We start from the raw sequence: 25,611 nt of genomic DNA on the forward strand, positions 1-25,611 counted from the left end.
AGATTCTTCAGGGCCAAAGGGGGACAGGTCAAAATAGTCATCCTCTCCTCCTAAAGGACTTCTAAAACTTAACAAGCACTGCCATTTAAATCCTTCCCACACAAATGTAAATCCTAAAAAACCCATAAACAAGTGTCTCAAATAGATACAGAAATAAATACTAGGTCACTGAGCTGGACATATTTTCAAAGCTGTTCTGTTCTCTATGAAGAACCACAATCCCTTCTTGCAAACAGTGTACTCAGAAAAAAAAGTATTTATTCCATATTCATAGAAAAATACACTACTTGCATTTAATGTCCTTGTGCTTAAAAGGAGAACATGAAGTTTAATCCATATTCTGCAGCAAATTTTGAAGTAGTGGCAGGTGGAGAACAAATTCCCAGTATGGGAACAAAGTTCTTAGCTCAGTGCTGTCCTTCAAAAATCAAATATAAGAGTTGGTGTCCCGCTGTTTCCGTTTCTTGCCGCATTTTCCAAAATGACTGTTGAAACAGAAGGGGAGAGGAGTATAAGTGTGGAAAAACAGGAAAATAGGTAGTCCAAGTTGTAGTCCAAGCTGCAGTACTGAAACATTATTTTTTTGCATGGAAGGTTTACTTTCCTTAGTTTGTACATTGAATCAGATAAAAGTTCTTAATGTAATATTCAAAGCCTCTCCTTGAAACATTAATATACAGCACCAGATTCTCGAATTATTTAACCAAGGTGTATATATTCCCTGCATATCTGCAGGGCACTGAAGAGTCTGGCTTGCTGTGTGCCAGGAGTGGGAAAGCTGTGCCTACAACCCCTCAGATATAAATCCATCTCATATGTGACTTTCAAATGACTTCACAAAATGTGGGATTGCATCCATAATATAATCCATAATGGGCCCTTCTTCACAGGATGCTCTGACTGAGGTAATGGCTGATTTTCTCAAGCAGAGAATTGCAGGCTATGCTTTGTAGCACCTCTCTAGCACACTATTGCTTTCTGTTTCCAGATTTTATCACCATACATTTTTTTAATAGTCTTCCTCAGTGATACTGCAAAGTTCAGGTTTCTATTGAGGAAATACCATCTGCTCCTAGCATCAACCTAACTAGGCAATTTACTTTGACACTGGAAAAGGTCAATACTTCATGATAGTTGGTAAAGTTGGAGAAAATCAATCCTCAGGAAACCTCATCCTAGTACAAGTAAGAAAATACATCTCATACCTGTGCAGCTGCTCCACATCCGCCACTGTCTCTGGTAATGAGATTCCCTTTGTCTCTGGTAAAAGCAATACTAGGAGGCCACAGACAGCTGCAAGAATACCTACAATGGACATTGAAGAAATACAAAAACAGTAAGAACATTGTTACTTTTATATTTTCAGCATTTATCCACTGAGAAAAGTTTATTCAGATTGAGTTTGAGGTGAGAGGTTTTAAGGGCATCTGCTAATTCTGATTAACCTACTCAAATCAAATACCTCTATGTTACACTAATTTAGACTGTTACAAAATCTCTTGAGGGCAGGGAGCTCATTTTCAGCCTGATCTCCCCAGGGGGAGGCCTTAGAAGTCAAAATCCTGAGATAAGTGCACACAGGCAAATGTACAAAAACAGCACGGGAACCAGGGTGGTATTTCTCATGTAGAAAAAAATCTGCCTTTTCTCAAAGGGCTTTGTCATGGAGATGCATCTGTGTTTCCTGAAACCACTGAGATTTTCCTGAAATACTCTCTTCCTTTATCCATGGCCAAAGTAAATTATGTGATTCAGAATAAAAACTCCTCCTTAGGGAACAGCATTCAGATACAATCTGAATTAAGGATGGATATTTTGGAATTATTTCCTGCATAGATATAATTTACAGAATGTATTAAGTCAAAAATAGAAGGGCTGAAGCAAAAAGTCAATTGTTCACTGACTGTTGCACAGTTCACTCTGATCCTCTGTGATTTTGTAGCTGTTTACTTAAGACAGAGAGAATTCACATGTCCCTCAGAAACAGCAGAATTTAATAATTAGATAATAACAACACTGTACTTCTATGTCTTTTCTTGGAATAATGGTAATAATTTAAAAAGTCTGTTGTCTTTCAATTTTGTTTTCAGCTAAAGTTGTCATTGGTGCGAATTTCCCTTCTTATTGTATCCTTTTCATTTTGACTTTTTCCAGTCACATCTACCTCCTAGAAGTCTGGTTCAGCCACAGACTGCCATGCAATTACAGAACCTAGCTGCAAGGTTTCTTGGTCCTAAAGCACTTCACATAGTTTATTTTCTGCTCCTTTGGTTACCTAAGCAGACCTGAGCTCTTCCACATTGTGCAGAGAAATCACATTTCACCCATGTGCCATTCAGCCTCTTGCTCTAGGCATAAAGGTGGAGAAGCACTGGTCTGTGGGGGAGAGAAGGCCACATACTACTTTTACCCAAAAAGAAAATCTCTGTTAGGAGAAGGATATTTAAACCAAAAGTACGCTGTAAATTAAATCTTACTGAAAATAATTAGAGGTAGCTCCAACCAAATGGCTGCTAATCGGAAAAGCAGGAATGGGGCTATGATCCCACCAAGATCACACAGGCTTGAACACAGGGAAACACCAAAGTTTCTGCAAAAGACAAAAAGTACCAGGTATTAGAGAGGTGCTACCAAACAGAATAACCAGCAGTTTGAGGAGTAGAATGTAGACTCACATTAAGCAGTGGCTATTCAGCTGGGAAACTCTGGAGAAAACCAAGTTTGACTAAAGGACAGTGAAACAGAAATGGGGAAAAGCACAGGGAAAACTTGAAAGATTCCTGGGAGCTTTTGACATACCTCAGTGTTGTGGGGTACAATTCACTGTTCACAAGATAGACTACTTCAAAAGCTATTGTGATGCTCAGTCTTCCCAGCGTGGCAAGGGTCGTTTTGAGCCAAGGGATATCTGTTCATACAGAAAGAAACACTTCTGTGTGAACCAGCAGAGCATTTCTGAGCCCCCAGGTCCTGCCAGCAGATATTATACCACAGGAACACTGCAAATCAGACTGAAAGGCCACTGCTGTAGGTATCAATCTATAGTGGCATCTATTGCTTTCGAATGTCATGTGAAGCTGCTTTGGAGAATTAGAGATCACTAGGATTGATTGATCCAAGATGCTGGTGGAGCATCTTGGAGAATAATCATCATAAGCTTCCATGACTACATTCAAATTGTCCTGCAGAAAGGAGCATTTTTCTATATAGGGATGTTATGCTGTAAGAAACACTATTAAGTCACCTCCCAGAGCCTTCTGACTACAAGAAAGGTACCTCTAAGGCTGCACAGAATCATAGAATCATTCAGATTGGGAAAGACTTTTAAGACCACTGAGTCCAATCATTAACCCAAACCTGCTACTACACCACTAAACCATGTCCCTAAGTGCCACATCTACACTTCTCTTAGAAACCTCCAGGAAGGCTGCAGTAAAATAACTCTCCCTCGAGAAGCCCACCTACCCTCTGTGATTTTTCTAGCCACTGCAGAGTAGACACACTCCTAATTATGCTAGTCCTGTTCATCCTCCCCTCTCCTTCCATCACACCTGGCATGACTGTCACAGGCTGTAGCTGACACTGCCCCACTGGCTCCCCCAGCTCCACTCAAGCTCTGGTGAGCAGCCCCTGCCCTGGATGCAGCAGTGGGAATTCCCTGTACATCAGCAGGGGAGTGGGGGTCACACACACACACAGAGCTGCCCCTCTCATTGTGAGAACCCCTCTCTGGAGAGCTGGTGCTCTCAGGAAGTGCATCACAAGGAATGTGACAAGCCCTTCTGTCATGCTTTTGGGAGAGAGCAGTCTCCTGTCTAACTGTGACTAGGCAGACAGAGAGGCAAGTGAAACAACAAGCCTGAACTTGGCACAAAGGGGAGCTCGGCCACTGGAGAGGGCTCTGGCAATGATTGTGTTTTTTCAAACCTTCAGTGGAAGAACAAGAAAACATTTCAGTTTTTCAGAACCAAAAATGAGACACTTGAGTTTATTTGCCTTCCAAAACAACCAAACACCATCAAACTTCATCCCATGTTGCAAGACACTGCTTTTGCCCTGAAGATTTCTGTTTTCAAAAACATGTAACAAAAACAAAGGCTGGAAAGAACAGAACAAATCTACATCATCTCCATGGCACCCCTTCAGTCCATCAGACTCCCAAGGTGATGGTGACGTCCGTGTGGATGCTCCCTCTGCCAGGGGACTCGAACTGTGTGAGCAGCACAATGAAGGAGCTCACAGATGAGAGTTGCAGTTTTTCCCATCTGTATGAACAGACTTCTTTAGGCAGAACTTGGACCTCAAGTGTCCTATCTTCAAGTATCTTAAACCCAAGGCTGTCTTTTCCTACTGAGAAAGGCTGTTGGTAGCCCCATTATATACCTTGGGAAACTAAAACCTCTTAGGGTGGCCAGGACTGTCCCTCACTTGGATAGGAATAGTTCTGAGGAAAATGAAGCCTTTCTCATGGTCCCCAGCTACAGTAAGGCAAAGTATAATCCTATGATTATATACAATTCAAAGTACCTCCAAATGGCTCCCTAGGGATAAAATAAAAAAAATATATATATAAACAAAAAAAAAACAATTTAAAGAAAGGAGAGAAGTGCTGGTGCTGGGAAGCCTTTGTTTAATATCAGATCTTTAGTCCTTGAAACCAGATAAGAATGGCTTAATCAAAAGCCATATCTTTCTCCCAGCCTCTTAGCATTGTCCAAACCCCTGGGAGAGTGAGGGCAAGGCCACAATCTCTGTGATACCTACCACAGACCCTACATTGTGTTGTGGTTTGCATTGTTCTATTAGTAAAGGAAAAGACTACCAAGACAATTCACTGACATCACCTATTTCTTACATCACTGTTTTCCATGTCAGAAAATGTATTTTCCCATTATGTTTGTATATTCTTCCATTTCATTTGCCCTTAAAGACAGTACAGAGCCTTTATACACCTTTTCTCTAAGCCACTCCCAGCTGTTGTTCACAGCCCATCAAAGATGCAGCTATTCCATGTCCCAGGACCATCTACATGCGAGTAAGGAGTGCTGCTCCATGTGCTGCCTGTATCCCCACGTGCTTTCCTGTTATCTGCAGTTTGTGATTCTCACTATCCTTGCTCAGGGGGTGCCAGAGAGGAGCCACTGCCCTGAAGAGCCTGACCCAGGGGGGAGTTACCTTCTGGCAGGAAGGCAGTGATGAGGCAGGCGACGCTGGCCAGGAGGTTGCTGGTGGCAAAGGGCAGGCGCCGGCCAAGGCGGTCGATTGTCACAATAATTAGGAAAGCAGCAGGCAGCTCCACGGCTCCTGAGATGAAGAAGTCTAGGTAGAGGTTTCCTCCGATGATTCCCAGGCGCATGACAAGCCCTTGGTAGATAAGGGCACTTGTGAACCTGAGCAGCAAAGGGAAAAAAGTGTTGAGAGGCAAACAAATGATTGCAGGCAGCTGGAGAGCCCCTGAAATCACAAGGGAATCTTTCCTCAGTAGCCACCATCCAGGTAAGAAGCTGGACTGACACAGCACTCACCAGGCGTACATCAGGATGAGCGTGTTCCTCCTCATCTGGGGAGTCCTCACCAGGTCCAGAAAGGAGGGGTTGCTGACCTCCTCGTTGCTAATAGTGATCTGAGGGGGCAAGAGAGCAGGAGTCAGCTGTCAGGAGTCAGAATTTCTGTGTAAATACAGGGATCAGCAATATTCCAGTCCAGTGAGCAAAGGTGCTGACAAGCCAGTTTGCTGCTCATAGCACTCCAGAGCAGTGCACAGGTGTTGGAACAGCCAATAACTAGATATGCTGTGAGCTTTCCTTAATGATGATTGTGCCAAAATTGGTTTAAAAATCCCCAATCTGAACTTGAGAATGGAAAAATTATTTCCTCATTGTTGACCTGGATCTACTTGGAAGGTAATAAGCAGTCATTGTCACACCAGGCCACTGGACACAGAACTGCCTTCTGCCATGGGTGGCAGGGAAGGGGAGACAGGACAAAGCAATGGGCTGAGGGAAGAACGTAGAGAAGGGCTGAGCAGCAAGAACTGAGCTTGGGAACATCATTGGCAGCACAGGAAGAAAAGGGGAGTGAGGGAAAGAGCAGATCTATGACAGTGCTTGGATGCTACAAAATATTCAACCAGTGAAATTCAGAGGGTCCTAAAATATGCACATGCTGTGCTGAACATGACTTTTACCCTGAAAAAAATAACCTGCTAAGTATGAATTAATGATCCTCATACCGCCTACAAAGTGTGATAAATCTGTTCTGAGCTGCCTCCAATACAATCACAATCAGACACTCAATGAAATCCCTGGTTAGAAGGTTTAACACTAACAGAGAAGAGCAGGATTTCACTCAGTCCTGTGCTTACCCATTGAAGCTCATTGCTGTAGATATTATCGAGCCAGAATACCAGCAGGGCCAAACAGGGATTAGTTACATGGATCTAGGCTGTTTCCAACTCTGGCCAGCAGTTTTTGACCATGCTGCCCAAGCCAGGTGGAAGCCCTGTGTTCATATGGTCATTTGGCAAGTGAGGAAGACACAAGGAAGATAAGGCAGAGGCAGATAAGACCAGCCATGATACTGCTACAGCTGGGATTGCTATCAGCTCTCAAAGCTGCTGCAGGGAACATGGGGTTAAACCTGCTGGGCCATTTTTAGGAGGATTTTAGGCAACCTTTTTGCTGCTTTAACTCTCCATTATTGGCCCCTCCTGAAAGCAGGCCCAAGAGGACAAAGGGAGGAGCAAACCCCTCTTTATTACCACATCACCTGCTGCTCACACTGGGGCAGGAGCCCAGGCCAGAAGACAGACAGGACTGAAAAAACAGAGAAGCTTGAGGTAACATGCAGATCCATGATGAGAGCACAGGTAAAGCCAAATCCAAAGCTTTCACTCTTTATTTGTTCTATTGTATCATAAGGTAGCACAGCTGCTTTTTGGTGAGATATTTGTCTGGGTGTATTTACACATGACTTTTTCATAGCTGACTGACACAAATCTTTGTAAGTAAGACAGAGAAGCCCCACATTTGTTTGAACTTCCTTTCTACTCCCTCTCACTCTTCTTCTGTAACCAGAGCCAAAAGTTTTCTTCACAGCACTGCCACTTGAGCTGCATGCCAGAGTCCTTAGTGAGGCAGGCTGGGGTTGCTGGGTTTCTGTACTGCTCTTGGACTCTCTCATAACATGGTTATAAAGCTGCCATGTCTGCTGTTTATAAGAACAGGCTGCCAGCCATCAGCTGTGACTTTGTGCAAATATGGTTTTAGATTTCCAGAGGACTAGAGATAAATTCAGCACAACTGCCACTTGTATTTTTATGTCTTAATAAAGTAAAAATAATTCCAGACATGACTGAGCACTTTTTTATAGATGAAGAAAAAAGGCACTATGGAGAGTCAACACTTTGCAGGGGGAAAAAATCCTCTTTTTGTTCCTTGAAGTCAAGGAGAGCCTTGCTATTCGCACAAGTGCAGTCAGGAATTCAGTGACAGGGCCCGTGTTTCCAAAGATACACTATTTGAAAACCCTGGATGTAGTTTTATAGCTTCCCTCATATTTTCATGTTCCAGCAAAATTACATATCAGTTTTCCCACAATTATTTTTATATATATAGTTCTACACATGCTTAATTCTTCATGAGCCATTCAGGTTTATACATTCGTGGATGTATATAAAATTTTCATATGTAAGTTAATGTATGCAAGGAATATATATGTCTAAATATGTTCTATAGGGTAGGAAAAAATCTGGGACAGGTCTTGATCCACAATTCTCTTAAGAAGCAGCTCCTACTCACAGAGTTGCAGTTCATTCTGGTTTTGGACAGAGACCAAGAATTAAAAAATTAGTTTGGAAAAACTGTCTATGGTAGGATAAATACAAGCAACTGGAAGAAAAGAGTTTATAATTTAAAATTAATTTAATGGGTTCTGGTTGGTGTTGACCTATACCAGTGTTGTAACTCAAAAAGCAAAAGTAGCAAATGTTAATCCTTTTTCATATAAAGGTCATCTGTGGCTTCTACATGCCAGCAAAAACCCAAAGCTGCAACATCCAGAGCTGTGTAAGGGACTTGGCTGATGAAATAGACACAGACATACTGAAAAATCTGAGCCCAAGTGCACTGAAGGATAATGCTTCTCACTTCTCCCTGAGCCTCCACACCTGCAGCACTTAGCCTGAAATTCTGGAGCTGCCTCAGGAGAGAGAAGTTTGATATCAGTTAATGTGAGAAATATCCTTGATCCATTACCCATGTACTTCCTAGAGATGCTCCCTTTCCTCTGGGCACAGCACAGAGCATGACAGAGATTCTGTATTAAAAAGGTCCCAGGAACAGAGCCAGCACAAATCTCGATGTGTGGAGGTTAATCTCTTGCAGCTGTGAGTGGATTAAGGTCATGAACATGGATACTTTTGGAAAAAGAAAACTTTAATACAACTTAAAACATAAAGCAAGGAAAGTCACATCTTTCTGGTGTGATGCTTTGAAAATGCTGGTGTTTAGAGAGGAAGTGGGTGTAGGAATGCAGAGTTGAATGTGGAGGGGAAGCTGCAGCAGCACAAACTTCCTGCTACATGACTCTGGGCACGCTTGGCACTGCATAATTCTGACCTGGATGAGGGAATCACACTGGTGTATACGGCCCAGCAAAAGAAAATAATTTTTAGAATCATAGAATGAAAGGTTTGGGTTGGAAGGGGCACTAAAGTTCATCTATTTCCAGCTCCCTTGTCATCAGCAGGGACACTGTCTACTAGGCCAGGTTGCTGAAAGCCTTGTCTAGATTGGCCTTGAACACAATCCAGGATGGGGCTTCTCTGGGAAATCTGTTCCAGTGCCTCATCACTCTCACAGCTAAGATTTTCTCCTAATTATCTAATCTAAAACTTCCCTCTTTTAGTTTGAAGCCATTCCCCCTTGTTCTGTTCCTTCATGCCCTTGAGAGAAGTCCCTTTCCAGTTCTCATGCAACTCCCCTTTAGTTACTGGAAGGCAGCTCTGAGGTCTCGTAAACTTCACTTCTTGGGGCTGAGCAACCCCAGCTCTGTGAGCCTTTCCTCACAGGAGAGGTGCTCCAGCCCTCTGTGCACTTCACAGCCCTCCTCTGGGCTCACTCCAGCAGGTCTATGTCCTTTCATAAGTAATCTCATGAGGTTCAACAGGAGGTTTAACAAGGGGCTGCACCTGGGCCCAGGCAACCCCTGGTATGAACACAGGCTGGGAATGAACAGACTGGGAGCAGCCCTGCCCAGAATGACCTGGAGGTTCTGGTGGATGAGAGGCTGGACATGACCCAGCAATGTGCACTTGGATCCCAGAGAGCCAGTTGTATCCTGGGCTGTCTCAAAAGCAGCCTGGCCAGCAGGGCAAGGGAGGGGATTCTGCTCCTCCCTGGTGAGACCCCACCTGCAGGGCTGCATCCAGCTCTGGGGGCCCAGGCACAGGAATTACAGAGTGTTTTGGGTTGAAAGGGACCTTAATGATCACTCCAGTTAACCACATCTGTTCTCACTGAACCATAAGTCCAGTGCTGCAGTAATCATGGTCTGAGAGTCAGACACTTGCTACCAGCACTGAACAAGACAAGTGCTGCCATGTCACAACAGCATCATTTGAAATGCATTGGTCCTTTCAAATTCTGTCACAACTCCTGGCCAAAGGACTGTAACTCTTACACATATCATCCTACTTTGTGAATAGTGATCTCAGGCAAAGCTTCCTCAGTTTGAACTTTGCAGTGTATTCTCTCACTGTTGGGATGGAACCAAATTTATTTAAATCTAATTTCCTTTTCTCTTAGAATTGTTAAAGGAACTTCTAGAAAAGGATCCATGAAAAAGGATCCTGCTATCTCTACTCTCTGTCAGATAAAATGGCAACACTATGAAATACCATGCCCCTCAGTTAGTTTCTGATAGTTCCCACAAGTTTTTAAAAAGGAGGGTTACAAAAGAAAGACCTGATTCCTTGTTTTGCAAACTTATTTTTTAAAGCCTGTATATTTCCAGCCGGTTCACTTTTTTAATCTCACAATTTACAAAGTAGCTGTGTGACTGACAAACTGACTCTTTAAGAGTGTTGTCCATCCCTTAAATAGAACGGATTTTAACACCACTGAACCTTCCAAAGCTTAAGAAAGCTTACAAAAAACCTCTGGCTCAAACATATGACTGTACCTCTGAGTAATGTGGTGAGAGAAATTTCCCATTGTGTTTTGCAATGTTGCGCATGATTTTTAATGCCTTCTCTCCCTTTTTGCGTGTCAGGAGCCAACGTGGAGATTCTGGAACCACCCTGTCAGAACACAAAAAGTCTTAAATAAGGCTTTTGCCTTGTAACATCATAAAGTCTTTTATCTTAAGATAAAGTCTTTTATCTTTTACCCTGTGTTAACAAAACACAGATTTTTTTAAGTCTTTGGGATACAAAATCTCCTTTGAGGACTGCTTTTCTAGTCAACCTTCTGTAAAATATTTGATCCCAAGAAAGAAGAAGATAGACCACATCAATACTCTGCAAAGCTGGAAAATCAGCAATCTAGCTATTGTTTATCACAATGGTTGTCAAAAGTATAACCAACAAGCAAAGAAGGTTCCTGTAGAACAGCAACAATGAAAGCCAGCACTAAGCCCATAGAGTAACACATACAGGCAGATCAGGAAGCTTCTGGCTGTATCACAATAAGATACACACATACAAATGTGTGCTTCTTTTATAAGCTGAACACAAAGCAGTATCACTGATGGGTGTTTCAGTTTCTGCTAGCCTAGGGTTGAGATGATTCACTATTTTAAAGTTCACAACAGCCAGCATTTAAGGAAGTGGTGTTCAGGAGGAGCTCCATGGGTTAGTCACTTTGGGTCCATCCCACAGGACAGCTGCACTGAGGCAGGAGTTTACCACAGCTTAGAGCTCTGCTTCCTCATCAGATGCCCAGCTCAGGGGACCTGAGGGCAAGGTCAGACTTTAACAAAATCTGAGATAATGGGAGGCAGAAGTGGGGTCTCATGGCTGATGGGGAAAACAAACTTTGGTCAAGTTAGCCTTATTAATAGAGCAGGGTCCTGTGATGGCCAGTTGTGGCTGATCAGAGAGGCAAACTGTGGGCAGAAAAACTAAAGTAATATATGTCTGTGATTCACTAAAAAGGAATTACGAATCGCAAAGTGAACAATATGCAAATATCTTCTTCCTAACCTACATCCTCCACTCTGGAGATTTGGAGCTACAGGAAGACTCTCAAGGTGCTCAAATAGCAATAGCAATACTGACAAGAGCAATGGCTGCAACATTACCAATAGTAGAGCAGGAAAAGGAAGTTGGGCAGTGAAATGGCCAGCTGGATCCCTTGCCAGGTGGGAATCAAGTATGCAATTCCAGGGAGAATTAGAATTCCCAGGGTAAAAAATATCTGAATCACGATTCCAACAATCCGCTGATCAGAACCAACGATCTCCGTCACTGAGCAGAGACAAAACCAAAATAAATAACACAGAAACAAACCCAATTTGGAAAAATAAATTATTAGAGGTGAAATGTAAGGAAGGCTATGCCATATCAGGCTACAGTTCTGTATAGCCCAGCATCTTGTCTTCAGCAGTGTAGGCATGTCACTGAGGCTGGCCAGGCAGGCACGAGTGACACCTCCTCCTCAACTCACCCACCCTTCCTCAGCCAGAGGGGATTCTGGCTGTGTGATTGCTACTGAGACACAGGGCCATGGCAGGGGTTTGAGACTGCACCATGATCGTGCTTGGTGAGAAATCCTTAGCATGTGCAGCTTTGGCACATGCCCCAGGCAAGGGGATCCTTCAGGCAGAGGCTGCTCCCAGCAGGTAATACAGACAAGGTGTCTGTGGGGAAGGGAGTTTAACCATATCATGCTGGTTGCTTTGAGGGCAATGTATGATCCAATGTGGTTTGCTTATTTATTAGGAAGGTTTTAGCTTTTGTTACTTGGGGCTTTTTTTTTAAACATTTGGTGGATTTCTTTAATGGTGAATGTGTCTAATAGCTCTGAAATCTAGGCTCATTTTCCAGGCAGTATCCCATGGCCATGACAACCACAATTGAGGTGAGCAATGCATAGGAAACTTCGTTGCCTAAAGATATCTGATTAGCACTGCCCCAAAAAAGCTGGGCTGTATGTAAAAGCAAAGGAGGATTATTGGGCCAGCCTGGAGCACATATCAAGAGCTTTGAAAATGTATTAATAGAAACCACCCTCCTGGTGCAAACAAACTTGTGATCTGTATATGTTTCTTCAAATACGTTAGATTGGGAAATACTCTGGGTGATCCCAGGAGATAAGGGTTGATCCCTGAAGGGACTTGGAAGGAATCACTCTATCCAAGAGTTAGGCACCTTGGTCAGGTCTGCAGTAATAGAGTGTATTGAGGATCTCAGGATCTCTGAACCTTTCCCTGAAGTCAGGCAGCCTGATCTAAGCATTGAAAAACATTCCTTTCTGTTAATGCTTGGCCATATTCAGGAAGCCATGGGTCTGTCATAAAACATATTGCTGGTTAGAGCACTTGCCAAAGTTTCAAGTTAAGATCTCAGTTTAAAATTAAGCCATGTGCATGGAAGAGGAAAAGCAGCTTCTGGTCCTTTTCCTGGATCTTGGACAGGAGCTGCTCAGCAGTGTGACTTAGCCCAGAAAAAACAAGGTTCTTCTGGGCTTTAGATGCTGAAAGGGCTAGACTGGTATGTTTGCACATACATCACCACAGGGCTCCCAGGACTCATTGTAAGTGTTTATGTCTGGTTGCAATTCTGCTCCCATTCATATGGAGTTTATTCCACTAGGAATTTTAAACAGTTGTCACAGGCCTCATAGACAACAGCAATGATACAAGCTTTTGTATAATGATGATGATGTTATCACAATGTTTTGGTTTAGAACAGTAGATTACCAAATGGCTGGTTTTATTTTTAAGTAAATCTGACATCCCATCTCTTGTAGGATGCTTTCCTCAATGTCTGGCTTTTCCAGGCTTTATGACTGCCTTACTGAACCTGGCAGTCATTCAAGACACCACAACAATATCCTTGGCTTTCCAAAGGAAGCTTACTATGCAAGGAGCTTCATTGCTATAGACTATAGACTGACAAAATTATAATCTGCCAGAGATTCTGTATCCCTGCTGTTTTTGATGCTATTTATAACAAAGCTTCCCTTTTTTTCCCTTTTCAGGAAAAAATTAATCCTAATATGGACCCTGGTGTCCAGCCTAACACTAAGCAAAGTCTCCCAGCTAAAGAATGAAAGCAGCCAGCCAAGCTGTCTTTCCAGTGAGGAGAAGCAGCTAACTCCTCTGAGCATCTGTGGAAGGCATTCAGACTCTGCCAAAATCAACCATGTTTGTGTATCCGGTTCAATTGGAGCTTGCTCTGTAGGTTTTTATCATCCTGGTGATCTTCTATTAATAACAAAACCTTTATGTATTAATAATCCATTGCCTCACCTCTTCATCACTGGGAGACAAATGCATTTATTGGGATGGATTTGGGTTACTCTTTGTCTGCTGACTCCAGGGCCAGAGCTTTGTTCCCAAGAAAAAATATTATAACAAGCAGATGCAGCCAGAGTCTTTGTCCTCCAAAAATCCCTCCCTTTCCCTATCCAAGAATAAAAGAAGGTAACAACTCTCACCAATCACATAGCATGTCATCCAGGTTCCTTTGCCAAACATGCCTTGGAGAAAACGGAAGATCAAAAATACAGTAAAATTTGGTGAAAATGCCACTATGATACCACTGATCCCAACCCCAAGGCAGGAGAGCAGGTAGATGGGGATTCTGCCATATCTGTTGAAAAAGGAAAAGAAAGTGGAAATCATGAAAAGACACAAAGATATTTTTCCCCTAACATTTCATTTTAATGCTAGATCTGACAGTGCCTTTTTGACACCAGCCTTTTTTCCAAAAGGTGTCTCTCTGAAACTTTGTAGTATTGGCCCTTGGGGTATGGACCTCTTTTACCTGTGGTAGTTATCACTGTCTTGACATCACTAATTCCAAAACTTATGATGTCCTCACCAGGCCCTATTATGTTTTAGAAAACTGTTTGGTTTTTTGCACCTAAACTGGGGCCCATATGTTTCAGTTCAGGTGTTTGATCTGATCAGGTTTTAAATAAGTGCAATTTTTGCTGGGAATTTCTGTTTCCACAATAATAATTCCAGCCAGTTTTGTGAAAGTCATTTCTACTTTAACTACTCTATGTGATTTTCTAGGTTTGGTTTAGATCACTTCTTTTCAAAATGTGCCTAATGTATTCAGGAGTTTCCCTTTCCAGCAAGACAATTAATTATGTCCCCAAGGTAAGCCATAATTTTTTTTTAAATATATGTTCCTGTAGTTTCATAGAATTCTCTCTTTGGAGCACAACTAGATCATTTCTCAGTTGTTGCTGTTGCTGTTTTAATAAGAAACTGTGAAAAATTATGGATCTCTTTATATTGCTGTAAAGTATTTGCAACAGTATTTGTTAGTTAATTTTGTTCAAAGGATTATATGAAAATAATTAATGCAGTATAAAACCCAGGCAATTACCAACCAGATCCATTCTTTTGAGTGCTGTCAAGGAGACAAGAGTGAAATGATCTGGCTGCAGCACATTCCCCCAGTTCTGTCAATACACAACTTTCACAGCTGTACAGTAGTTTCATCAGACATGTTCTTTGATTTTAATAATTGGCTGAAATGTCTCTTCCACAGTTTTGTGGTGCTGGTATCACAACTGCCTGGCCAGACACTGGGCAGAGATATCTTTAGTTAGTCTGTACCATGGCCTCTTTTCCCCTTCTTTTTCCCTTATTACTATATGCCTTGGAAAGATGAAGTTTTTATTGAAATTGCTTTTGTTTGCTAAGTCAAAATTTTCTATCTGAGATACCAGATATACCAGATACCATTATAATTATAATTATAATTATAATAATAATTGCTGTTGTTGTTGTTATTATTATTGTTGTTATTAGTATTATTACTACAGATACCAAAGAAAATATAAACCAGGCAGAAAGTCATTTACAAACTGAAGCAAAATGCTCTATCACTGAAACCATCAGTGGAGCTCTCAGCCAGTGGACAGGTTGACTGCTGTTAAATAGCAGCACAAAGCACAACCCAGGATCCCTTCTTGACTTTCAGAGCAAGGTAGAGCTTGTGGGAGCTCCCCATTGGAGCAGGGCAGCTACTCAAGCCTGAATATCACCCAACCTTTTCACAGAAGCATAGAATGGGTAAGATTGAGAGGGATTTTTCCTTGGTTTCATCCATCTCTCACAGAGCCAAGAACTGGTTGCAGGGGCTATGACCTCATGGGTAAGCATGAGTCCAGCCTGTGAATGGAGAGAGTTACCACACTGAGCCTCTTCCTTCTTTCCTCATGTAGCAGCTTTCTTATCAATGGTGCCTGTGAAATATCCTTCAGTAAACATCAGTCAGAAAGCTCCTCTGTATGCTTCCTTTTGGTTTCTGTGTCCTTCTGCTCTTCCTGGGTCCAGATGTGCACAGAAAATTTTGGAAACCTCAACAAAAGCTCATTTCATGGCCTTTGAGTTCCAAACAGCACCAGTAAGTACCATTGCATTGAGTTTCCAGCACAAATCAAAGCAAAGATTACACTGACTGGGTTTTGTTAACTCAGTTTGGGGATATTTATCCCAAGAGAATTAAACTTGCAAAATGTTGGCACATGCTTATGGTAGGTGATACTGGGCGTGGTTTAACCTCCCAGCAAACCAAAGGACAGCAGAGCTCATACTGTACCTGTCAGCAGCATAGCCCAAAATGAATGCTCCAACCAGGAACCCCAGATTGAGAATGGCCTGTGAGAGATCCAGCATCCAGGCATTGCCACACACAAGATCATACTGTGGGAACAAGGGAGAGCCATAAACACCCAGGTCACCATAAACACCATTTGTCACCCTTGGGGCAAAATATTACACAACTGCATAGGTCCACATGGGAAGGGGAAAAGGAAGGGGAAGCTCAAATATGTTTGTTCAATAACAAGCACCAGTGAGCCCATAACTAGCACTCTTAAAGTGATCATGAACAGGGACAGCTCCTCCTTATCAAGAGGATGCTGATTTCATACATCAATTGCCCAGAATTTGGAAAGCAAACTGCTCTTTTACAAACATCACAGTTAAATATGGTGCCAAGGCAAAGTCCTGACTTGGTGCAGAGTAAGGGTCCACAGCCATTGCCAGTGAAAACAGCATCTTACAGAAATTATTTAGTTATTCTTCTTAGTGGCTTCTAGATAAAAGCAAAAATGTGCAGTCTCTGAGGAAACTGAAACAGATCTCAGGTCAATTTCAGACACACTGAATATATATTTTCTTGGTGTAGCTTTCCCAGACTTTTCTATTCCTTGTACTGCAACATCCGTAATTCCCTAGCACTACTAGCAGGGATGGGGGTGGGGAAAGTGGTTGAGAGGAAGGAAGGGACTAGGAACTAAAACCAGAATGAAAGTAAAACTGAAGTAATTCTATAGACAGCATGGCATGAGAAATTACTTTAGATGTTCCTGGAGAATAAAGAAATTTAACCAATGCAGACCATATGGGATTTGGGAGGTTTCAATCCGTACCTGGATTGAGGCAACAATGAGGCCTCAGGACCAAAGGAAGCCACAGACCACAGCAGCTGCCACCATTTACCTAGAGGGACCCTTTTGCTTTCAGATGTGAGCTATAAGAAATTTTTTAATTGTCAACAAGGTGCTGGTTGCTGAAGCACACACAGTGTGCCACATTTGTGGTCACCAGCACATGACAATACCAATGCTCAAGCACTCTGCTTGAGCAGAGTGCCCACAGGATGTGCTAGAGAGATGGCAGCCTCTTCAGCCATTCACAGTTCTCCAGACCATAAAATTTTGTGTTGTGTGCTCGAGCTCTATCCCAGCCCATTTGCATGCAGAGTATTACCTGGGCCTTAGATCTCAGAGGTGCCTGCACAGGATATACATGGGCACCTCGTGGGTCTCCAACCTGATAGATATCCCACCTCCACTGCCTTTAAACAAGGTCATGGTTTTGATGCCAACCCCGTTACTCCAGGGAGCCTGAGTAGCCACCTTTCAGCCTAATCAAGCTATGAGCACTTGGCCTCCACTTTGGTAAATCTTGAGCAAGAGCTGCAGAAACTTCTGGAAGGAATAAAACCTGCTCTCAGCTGTCATACTCAAGGGCAATTGCAATGCTTTCCTAACACAGACTGAACGTGGAGCAGCACTTTCAGATTTCAAATGCTGCTTAACCTCTTGCTTTTTGAAGCTATGACAGTGCTAGCAAATCATATCAAAAGATACATCTTTGGAAAACAGTGGGGATTTATGAGAATGACCGTTAAAAGAACATTTTTAAAATCACAATGCAATTTGCCTGTGCTGATGCCAGAGGTTGGGACTCTCCTTGACCCCTTTTCAAAAACTGTATTTATTTTTAAATTATTTGATCTCTGTACTGTAAACAAGCAAGGAATAAACTATCATGAAAGAAGGCAGGAGAACAAATGCATGCCAGAAAGGAAGGGGAAAGTATCTTTAATGGAGAGGATTCTTTCATCTGTACAGCAATTTCCTATGATTTATGCAGCACTATCTCTACACTAACAATATAGTCAAATATTGTATATATTCTGGGAAATAGTAGCATACAGGAAACTTCTTGGGAGCTACATGCTCTTTCTAGAGATTAGTGACAATACGCTAACTGTTCCAAGTAGTCCTGTGCTTTGTCATTTTCTAAGTATTTAAATAAATTCTGATGTAGATAAGCACTTCTGTTTGCTTGACGTAGCACCTAGCACTGAAATCATCACCCTGCAATGTCTTGTTTTTCATTTGCAAACATAACCTTTAGAGGGGAATGTAACCTTTAAAAAAGAATTGAACACCCCGCAGAGACCTTTTCTTTATCCAAGCTGCCTGTCAGACCCACTTCACTGCATCAGCTGTGACCTGGTTTGGTTGTGCATGAAAGTTATCCCTACATGCATCCCTTGGACAAAAATAATCTGCAGCACTTTACCCACGTTTTTAGACTGCCTCCAATTAGTCCTTAGTCCTCCTGTACAAACAGCTCCCACGTTCCTTGCTGGCAGCCTCCACAAAAGGTGGTGGCACAGTGCTTCCTCTCTGTTTCTGAGCATTCATACACCCATCCATGCACGGGCTGATATTTACACTTCTAAAGATGCTAAAGCATTCATTACAGTGCCAGAGGGCGGAGGGAGAAGGATATTAAAAAGTAAAGCCTTAGGGTTTTCTTCCCCTGATCTTAAGCCTATTTGTTGTTCTGTACAGCGCTGGCTACAGACCCTGTTAGAGCCCAGCGAGCTGGCTCCTCACTGTAATCACCAAGCAGGTGACCTAGCTCAGCTGGCCAGCTCCAGCTAAGGGCTCAGCCACTTCCTGCCTTTGCTGTGCTCTCAGCCAAGCCCCTCACTGCCTAGTGCAGGCACCCAGCACAGCCCTGCAACTCACCTCTGCACTCAGTCCTGCCCTCACCTGCAGGAACTCTATCCACTGCAGGACACAAACCCCTGTGCCCCTGAACACGGACCATTTCCATTTAGCCAGCTAACTGAAAAACTGCCCAAACTGGGAAACAATCCACTTCCTCACTGCTATTCTCTAGCCTTGACATTGAGCTGCCATTGTAAGCAGAAATGGGATGCTGCCATCACAGGCAGGCAGCAGGAACCAGCTCCTTCCGGACATTCCTCTACAGTGCTCTTAACAGATGGGAAAAACAGTTTTGTCCTCCCTGCCGGCCTTGCAGTCCGTGCAGGCACCCACAGCTGGTAGGAAATACATCCCTGCCATGAACATCTGCATGCCTGCTAAGGCTTGGGCACCAATGGGATGCTCAGTTTTACAGGAGCAGTGGTGTGGCTGGAAGGAATGGCCCTGGGTGATTCACTTATCTATAAAGGAGCAACAAACCACCTGGGTGGGATCTCTCTGGGAGAAGGAAGAGGCTTTGCTCTGGCTCCCTGTAGCCCATTAGTGGTGTAAGGAGTGGCAATTGAATAAGTTTGTGCATGGCTTATGACTGGGAAATATGAGACTGTGGCAACTTGTCATTTCTTCATGGCTTTTGTACAAGGCAAACATTTTCCATTTCAGTTTGACATACAGACTAACCACAAACTTGTAATTCCTGATACTTGAGAGACTTTTATTCACTTCAGCACACACATATCTCTGTGTGTAAAAATTCTTTATTGGCCATAGAGTTTCATCCATTGTTTTGTAATTTAATTGTAACAGGCAGTAAAGCTCCTGAAAATGTAGCAGCCTTGAGGAGGAGTTTTGAAGAGCTACTGCCTGTTACAATTAAATTACAAAACAATGTATTAAACTCTGTGGTTGATCAAGAAATTTACAGAGCTTAACTGCAGCAGCATGTCCAGATCCAGACAGACATTTTAAATGACATTTATACAAGTGACCAAAAAGAGTTTGGTTTACCCTTTCACTCCCAGTGGCAAATGGTTCAGTGAGATATTCATAGTTTAAGGAAACCGGGGGAGATGCTGACTGTTGCTGCATGTTTCTTATTTGTTGCTGGGCAGTTCTCCTCTTCTCTTGTCCACTGCCTTTTCAAACTGCTATCTTTCCCACATCCTAACAGCAACAAACCCCTCTGCCTGTGCATGCAGTGGAAAGGGAGAAATTATCTTCTTCTTCGCTTTCTGTTAAAGCTTCTGGCAGAATGGTAAGGGATGAAGCAACTCTCCTTCCCCATGTCTTGTTCCAAGCTGAGCCCTTACCAGGACAAGAGGAGCCAGTTACCACCCTGCTGCCAGGGCACTGGGACTCAGGGCCTGAGGGACAGGCTAGTTTTGAAAGCTTTGAAATTTCCCTCCTCTGCATGACCAAAGACCATGAACTTTGTGTCCCTGCCACTATGATCACCTCATTCGTTGAATGTCCTAGCACAAAAGGCCCCTTCTCTACTTCTTCTTTTTCTCTGTCTCTTCATGGCCATAGAGAGAGGGAAGTAGAAAAACTCTTCACCTCCTAACAGGGAAACAAATAAAAGCAGCAACTGTCCTCAAAACAATAAGAAATAAATTGGACCCTCAACTAGTACCAGTGGGTTTGATGGCAGTGGAAGAAACACAGCCCCACTGGCATAACCCCCTCAAGCAGCTGCTCCAGCCCATCTCATACAGAGAAATCTTAGGGTTTCATTAGAAATTCAGTAGTTGCTGCTCCCTCTGCTCTCTGTGTGCCCTTTTCCCTTTTCCCTCCCCTAATTAATATTAATCCCACCATGACAGTGAAAATAAGACAGGATATACTGCCATGCCAATAACAACAGTCACACTAGATCAACAATTTGAGGGTAAATTGAGTTGTTTATTCCCTTGCAGGATGATAGTAGAAGGACCAGCTGTGCTTTTTCTACCCTGAGTTTGACTGACGCGTTATCTCCTTCTCTGAGGGACTGTAAAAAGTAAAAAACCATGAGACAAACATTTGTTTCCTTCCAGGTTTCTCTGCAAATGCTGACTAGTATTTTCTGAGACAGCTGGCTAGCAGAGAAGTAAGAAGATTGATTCCCAGCAGGTGCAACAGGCTGTGTTCAGATGACCATTTGTCCACCTCAGACCTCACATTTTGGCAACAAAGTATTGTCAGGTTTCAAAATGGCATCATCTACAGTGTGAAGATTTGCTGCAGACAGGACATTTTGAAATCTGCCCCTTCTGCTCAACTCCTGCAGACCAAGGCTGAAATAAATGCTGCCTAAAATACTCCCATCTGTGCTGTAGCTGCTATGACCACACAGATCTCCCTCTTGCTTTCCTCCACCACCTCAGGCCATTTCACTGTAGTCACAATTGTAACTCATGCCCATGCCTTGGGGAGTCACCAATGACAAAAATGTCTGAAAAAAATGTTTCTCCCTTTGCACACTATTTCCAGCTGCCCTGTCACAGAGTGCTGGAGTTTGTCTTAAAGATCAGTGACCCCATCTTCAGCACAGTTTCTTGGAAAAGTTGTATTTATTGACTTTGGTATGTCCTGGTTACATGGGTCCTTCACAAGGCTCACCCAGCAGGAACTTGGCAGACAAAACACTTCGTTTCAAGTGCTACAGAGCTCAGAGTGTGACCTGGGCTGCCCTCCAGACCCCCGGGCCAGAGCAGCAGGCTGCAGTCCCTCCATCCACTGCAGCCTCCCAGCACACCTGTTGTTTCTCCATCTCCATCTTCTGCACAGAAACACAGTCCTTCCCTCCCTCCTCCCTCCTGAGCAGTGCCAGCCACCTGCTGGGACTGGCATCATTTCAGATGGCACCAGCTGGCATGAGTCAGGAATTGATTTACCTTGACAATTTACCCTGTCAGCTTTCCTTCCAAGAAAAATCTGAGAAGCCAAGGCATTCTCATCCACAGGGAGATATGCAAGACATGCTCAATTAAACTGGGCCAAGGTCCTCTGCACAGCTCCACCACCTCAACACAGCTGTGACTCAAAATGATATCTCAAAACCTTTATGTCAGCCCAGGTCTTGTTTGCTCAACTCTAATATAGTGCACGTTTGTGTGTGCAGCACCAGTGACAATTTTCTCAAATCTGGATTGCCCTCACATAAAAGATTGACCTAAAGCAATAGAGCCCAGAGACCTTGGCCAAGAAGTAGGGACCTATTATCAGAGCCCATTGGACACCAGAGATACTAAGAGGGGATCTTTAGCAATACTGTATTGCCCATCACTAGAACAAGGTAACTGGCTTTCCCGTGTGTTGCTCCTGTGATGATTTCTTAGTACAATTTGCTCTTCTCTTCAAAAGCTGAAGGAGGAAAGTTCTCTACGTTCTCCCACAACATCACTGTACCCCAACACCGAGACTGGTGAGTCCTGCAGCAGCAGGTGATGCAGCAGGCACCCCAAGAAATACTTACAATACTTACAAAGAAGTGTAAGTGTGCTTTGTATCAATCCACACTCCCCTTTTTTGCTTTTCTTTGTTGTACTGATGCTACTGTGAACACCTTAGCATGAGAGAGCTAAGATGAGAGAATGGCCAGTGAGCAACATGAGCAGTGAAGCCAGGTACCACAATGCCATTCATTTCACAACTCCTCACAAATCAGACACATTTAGCTTCTGAAGGGTGCTCAGAACTTACTGCAATAGCCTGTGCTTTGTCTGCCAGACCTCCTGTGTGATATGACATCTATTCACAGAGAAGGCTTCATATGCCTGTTCTTGTCCTCTGAATCCCCTGTCACACTGCAAATCCACAGTGGGCCTGTGCTTGCCATAGGTCTGAACAAACTCCTTCACTACACTGACTATTCCCCTCTCTCTTTCTCTCTGAACACGTATCCTGAGATTGTTTTGTAACTCATCCTTTTAACCTCATCTCCCTGGTCACTTCCACTGCTGATTTAACAAGACATGCCACAAATCTTTAGCTGAAAGAAACATTTCCGCACACATGGACAAAATGAAGTAATTACAAGTGGATGGGTAAGAAAAGAAGTCTTTAGTCAGCTAATTAAACAGAGCCTAAACTGAGTCATGGTTTGTTAGGGACTCAGCTGGGAAAAAAGAGACTAAATAAAATCTGGGATATAAATTGTCTTTGCTGGATATATAACTCATTAATAAAATATCAAGCCCCTTTTAGTGGCTGACCTCAGAGCAATTGAGTCAGGACATGCACGCCACAAGCCTCCTTTTTAGATGAAGAAATTGAGCCTCGTGGGATATGATTTATCCAGAAAATGTTGCAAAACTGGGAAGAGGTTCCAAGTGGCACAGATCACAGCCCAGCAGCCTCCATCCGAGGTCAGCAAGAGTGCCTGTAGGAGTCACAGTGACACCAGGGGTGGGACCTGCTGCCCTGGCACAAAAGAGAGACAATCCCATCCTTGCAGGCTGTTACTCCATGGTTTTCCCAATATGCACCTGGGGGAGCACAGGTGGGAGTGCTTACCCAACCATCCCTTCATCCCTACTCCCTTCCCTGGCCCTGAAGGGTCTCCCCAGCAGAGAAGAGCAAGAAAGTAAAGATGGATGAGGTGTTTGCCCAAAAACATTGAACCTTTCACTCCCATTTATTGCTACAAGACAAATACTCGTTTCCTTTCCCCACAGTTGTACCCATTGTTGCTGGAAAATCACAGTTGACAGGCTCTGTTAGATACACAAAGTGCTGCCATAAACGGACTCTGAGCATGGTCTTATGGACACAGCCTATGTGCTTTCACCTATAGCAAGGCTGAAAGGGGGGAAAAAGGGACAACAACAGAAAAAGAACCTCAATATTTTTATTTTTAAGGTCTAACTCCTCACAGTCCCCCAGCAGAGGTTCCTTGGAGGCAGTAGTACAAACTTCCCGCCATTTCCATGTCCTATGGGTTGTTCCAGAGCCAGGCTGCAGCTTCCAGGCACTATTTGTTCTCCTTTCCTGCCCACTCAGCCCTGCCTTCCACAGTCAGCATGGGCAGAGATACATCTTTATTAGGGACCAAAGTTTGACACCAACTCCCTGCGTGTCATTTGCAGCCCTCTGAACAGCCTTTCACTGATCATACACTAAAGCCAGATCTGAACCTTTGGTCGAGGGCTTGTCAGGTCTCTGATTTCTCTTCTCCTGAGCCTAGACACTGGCTAAAGCTGCTCAGGTTGCACTTGGTGCTCAGGAAACAAAGCTGCTACCCTGGACAGCCCAAAGCCTGAGAGTGGATTCAGCAGTCCCAGCTGGGTGGGAGAAGGATGGTGAGTTGGAACTCTTGTCAGTGTTTGCTTAGGGCTTTGCCTGCTGTGCCCTGCTCCCCAGTTAGAGAACACAGTCCAATGCAGGCATCGAATTAAAAAGCACAGCAGGAGGTTCATGAGACAGAGAGGAACCAGAGCCCTCAACTGTGCTGACACATTTTGCAGTGCACCTTGATTATTTCTGAGCCAATCCCTCTAAGTACACTTTGTGTTTTTCATCACTTCATGAGTAACAATTCCTGCCAGAATGACCCTAAAATACATACTCTTATTGCACAATTACATATTACTAAAAAGATCTCCCAGGAAAGCATCTTCACTGGCCTTTTGCAGCCTCATTAAAAAAATCACTGCATTTGTCACTGCTTACCACTAGTGATAATAGCCTGCTGTTATCTGACACCAATATTCAGGAAAAGTCCAATGTTAGCTTTGGACAAAAATGTATGTTTGTTTTTGTTTTTTCTTTAGTAGGCACAATCACTTCTGCTGACTCCTGCCAGATCTCAGATAGGCAGTCTGCCACCTGTTATTTTTTATTACCTGCAAACTTACATATTCAATGCTGGAAATACAGAGAAGAGATAATCTACATTGATCCTGGTCATAGAGCACACTTGGAGTTTACATCACTGAAGGTGCCGGCCCAAAGCTGAGCACCAGAAGCCTCAGCTGCAAGGATTTAGCTGTTTGTTTTAATCTGGAATTCCTCTACAGACAGTATTCGACTTTGCACGGGCACTTGGCTTTGAACTTTTCCCATCAGCTCACCTTTCCCTAAAAGCTTGGTGCCGGCACTTGATCACACTCATTGTCTGGATTTGCTTGTGACTCAAAATTAAATAAATATGGAAAGGAGAACCAGCCAGCAAAGCAACAATCCCATTTTTCCGCCGCAATCCCACAGCAGGACAGGCACGGGTGACGGAGGGTGGGTGTCCTTACCTCGCTGACGATGGATGCGTGGGGCTGCTGGTAGACCCAGCCGCCGCGGCAGGGGGCGAGGGGCAGGCTGCTGTGGTTGCCGTAGCGGGCCAGCGGGCTGGCACAGCTGGCTGAGGTGTCCCAGGTGACATCCGGCCACTCGCACGCCCCGCTGACCGACCCGTTCCCCCCGTGCAGGGACAGCACCGTGAAGTTGCGCTCCTCTTCCAGCGTCCAGCCGCATCGCTCGCTTAGCTCGGCTGCCCCAGGGATCCTGCACCAGAAGCTGTCCGGTGCTCGCCCCAGGAAAACCACGCTGGCGAACAGGGAAGAGAAAGTTATGCCCGTCTGGCTAAGGAGGAAAAAGACCCTCTTCTGAAATCTTCCGAATTCCCCGGCCTCCTTCAAAACCTCATCGAAGGATGGCATTGTGAGCGGCGGTCCGTCCGCTCGCAGCAGCCCTACAGACGGCGGAGTTCGCTTTCACACCCCGCATCGGCTGCCGGCGGTTCCTACAGACGCGGCGGGCTCGCCTCCTGTCTCCTCATGTGCGCACACGGACAGACACACAGACAGGCGGGCGGACAGACACGGGACAGCAGGAGCGGACATGCACAGCCGGGCACGGAGACTCGGGCACGGCACCGGGCACCGGGCTCGCACAGCACCAGCAGATCGCAGAGAGGAGGGCGGGCATTCCCTATTCATCCCGAGTGCTGAACGGATTGTGTAATAAACCCTTAACTCCTTCGGGACGGGCGAATTAATGGGTACAAGGGTAAAACAGAGTTAAACGGGAAAGCACGGGAGATGTTGCAAAGAGCATCCCTGAATGATGCAGGCTCTCTGCAGGATGGCAGGGGCAGAAAGAAAGTTCTTTCAAGACACCTCGAGTCTTTCCTCCC

At 44.1% G+C, this 25,611-nt stretch overlaps 1 protein-coding gene across 1 annotated transcript; it reads right to left on the reverse strand.

Moving 5' to 3' along the window:
* Positions 1-240: 240 nt before the first annotated feature.
* On the reverse strand, positions 241-25,372 carry SLC22A3 (solute carrier family 22 member 3). The gene is made up of 11 exons (XM_079298653.1): positions 24,728-25,372; positions 15,785-15,888; positions 13,662-13,816; positions 11,302-11,467; positions 10,183-10,300; positions 5,526-5,623; positions 5,176-5,390; positions 2,800-2,908; positions 2,478-2,590; positions 1,206-1,305; positions 241-485 (listed from the first exon to the last, which is right to left on the reverse strand). The coding sequence occupies exons 1-11, from the start codon at positions 25,133-25,135 to the stop codon at positions 428-430; spliced, it is 1,644 nt and encodes a 547-aa protein (XP_079154779.1). The 5' UTR covers positions 25,136-25,372; the 3' UTR covers positions 241-427.
* Positions 25,373-25,611: the final 239 nt, after the last annotated feature.

This window comes from Erithacus rubecula, assembly GCF_903797595.1.
Source record: "Erithacus rubecula genome assembly, chromosome: 2".
NCBI lineage: Eukaryota > Metazoa > Chordata > Aves > Passeriformes > Muscicapidae > Erithacus > Erithacus rubecula.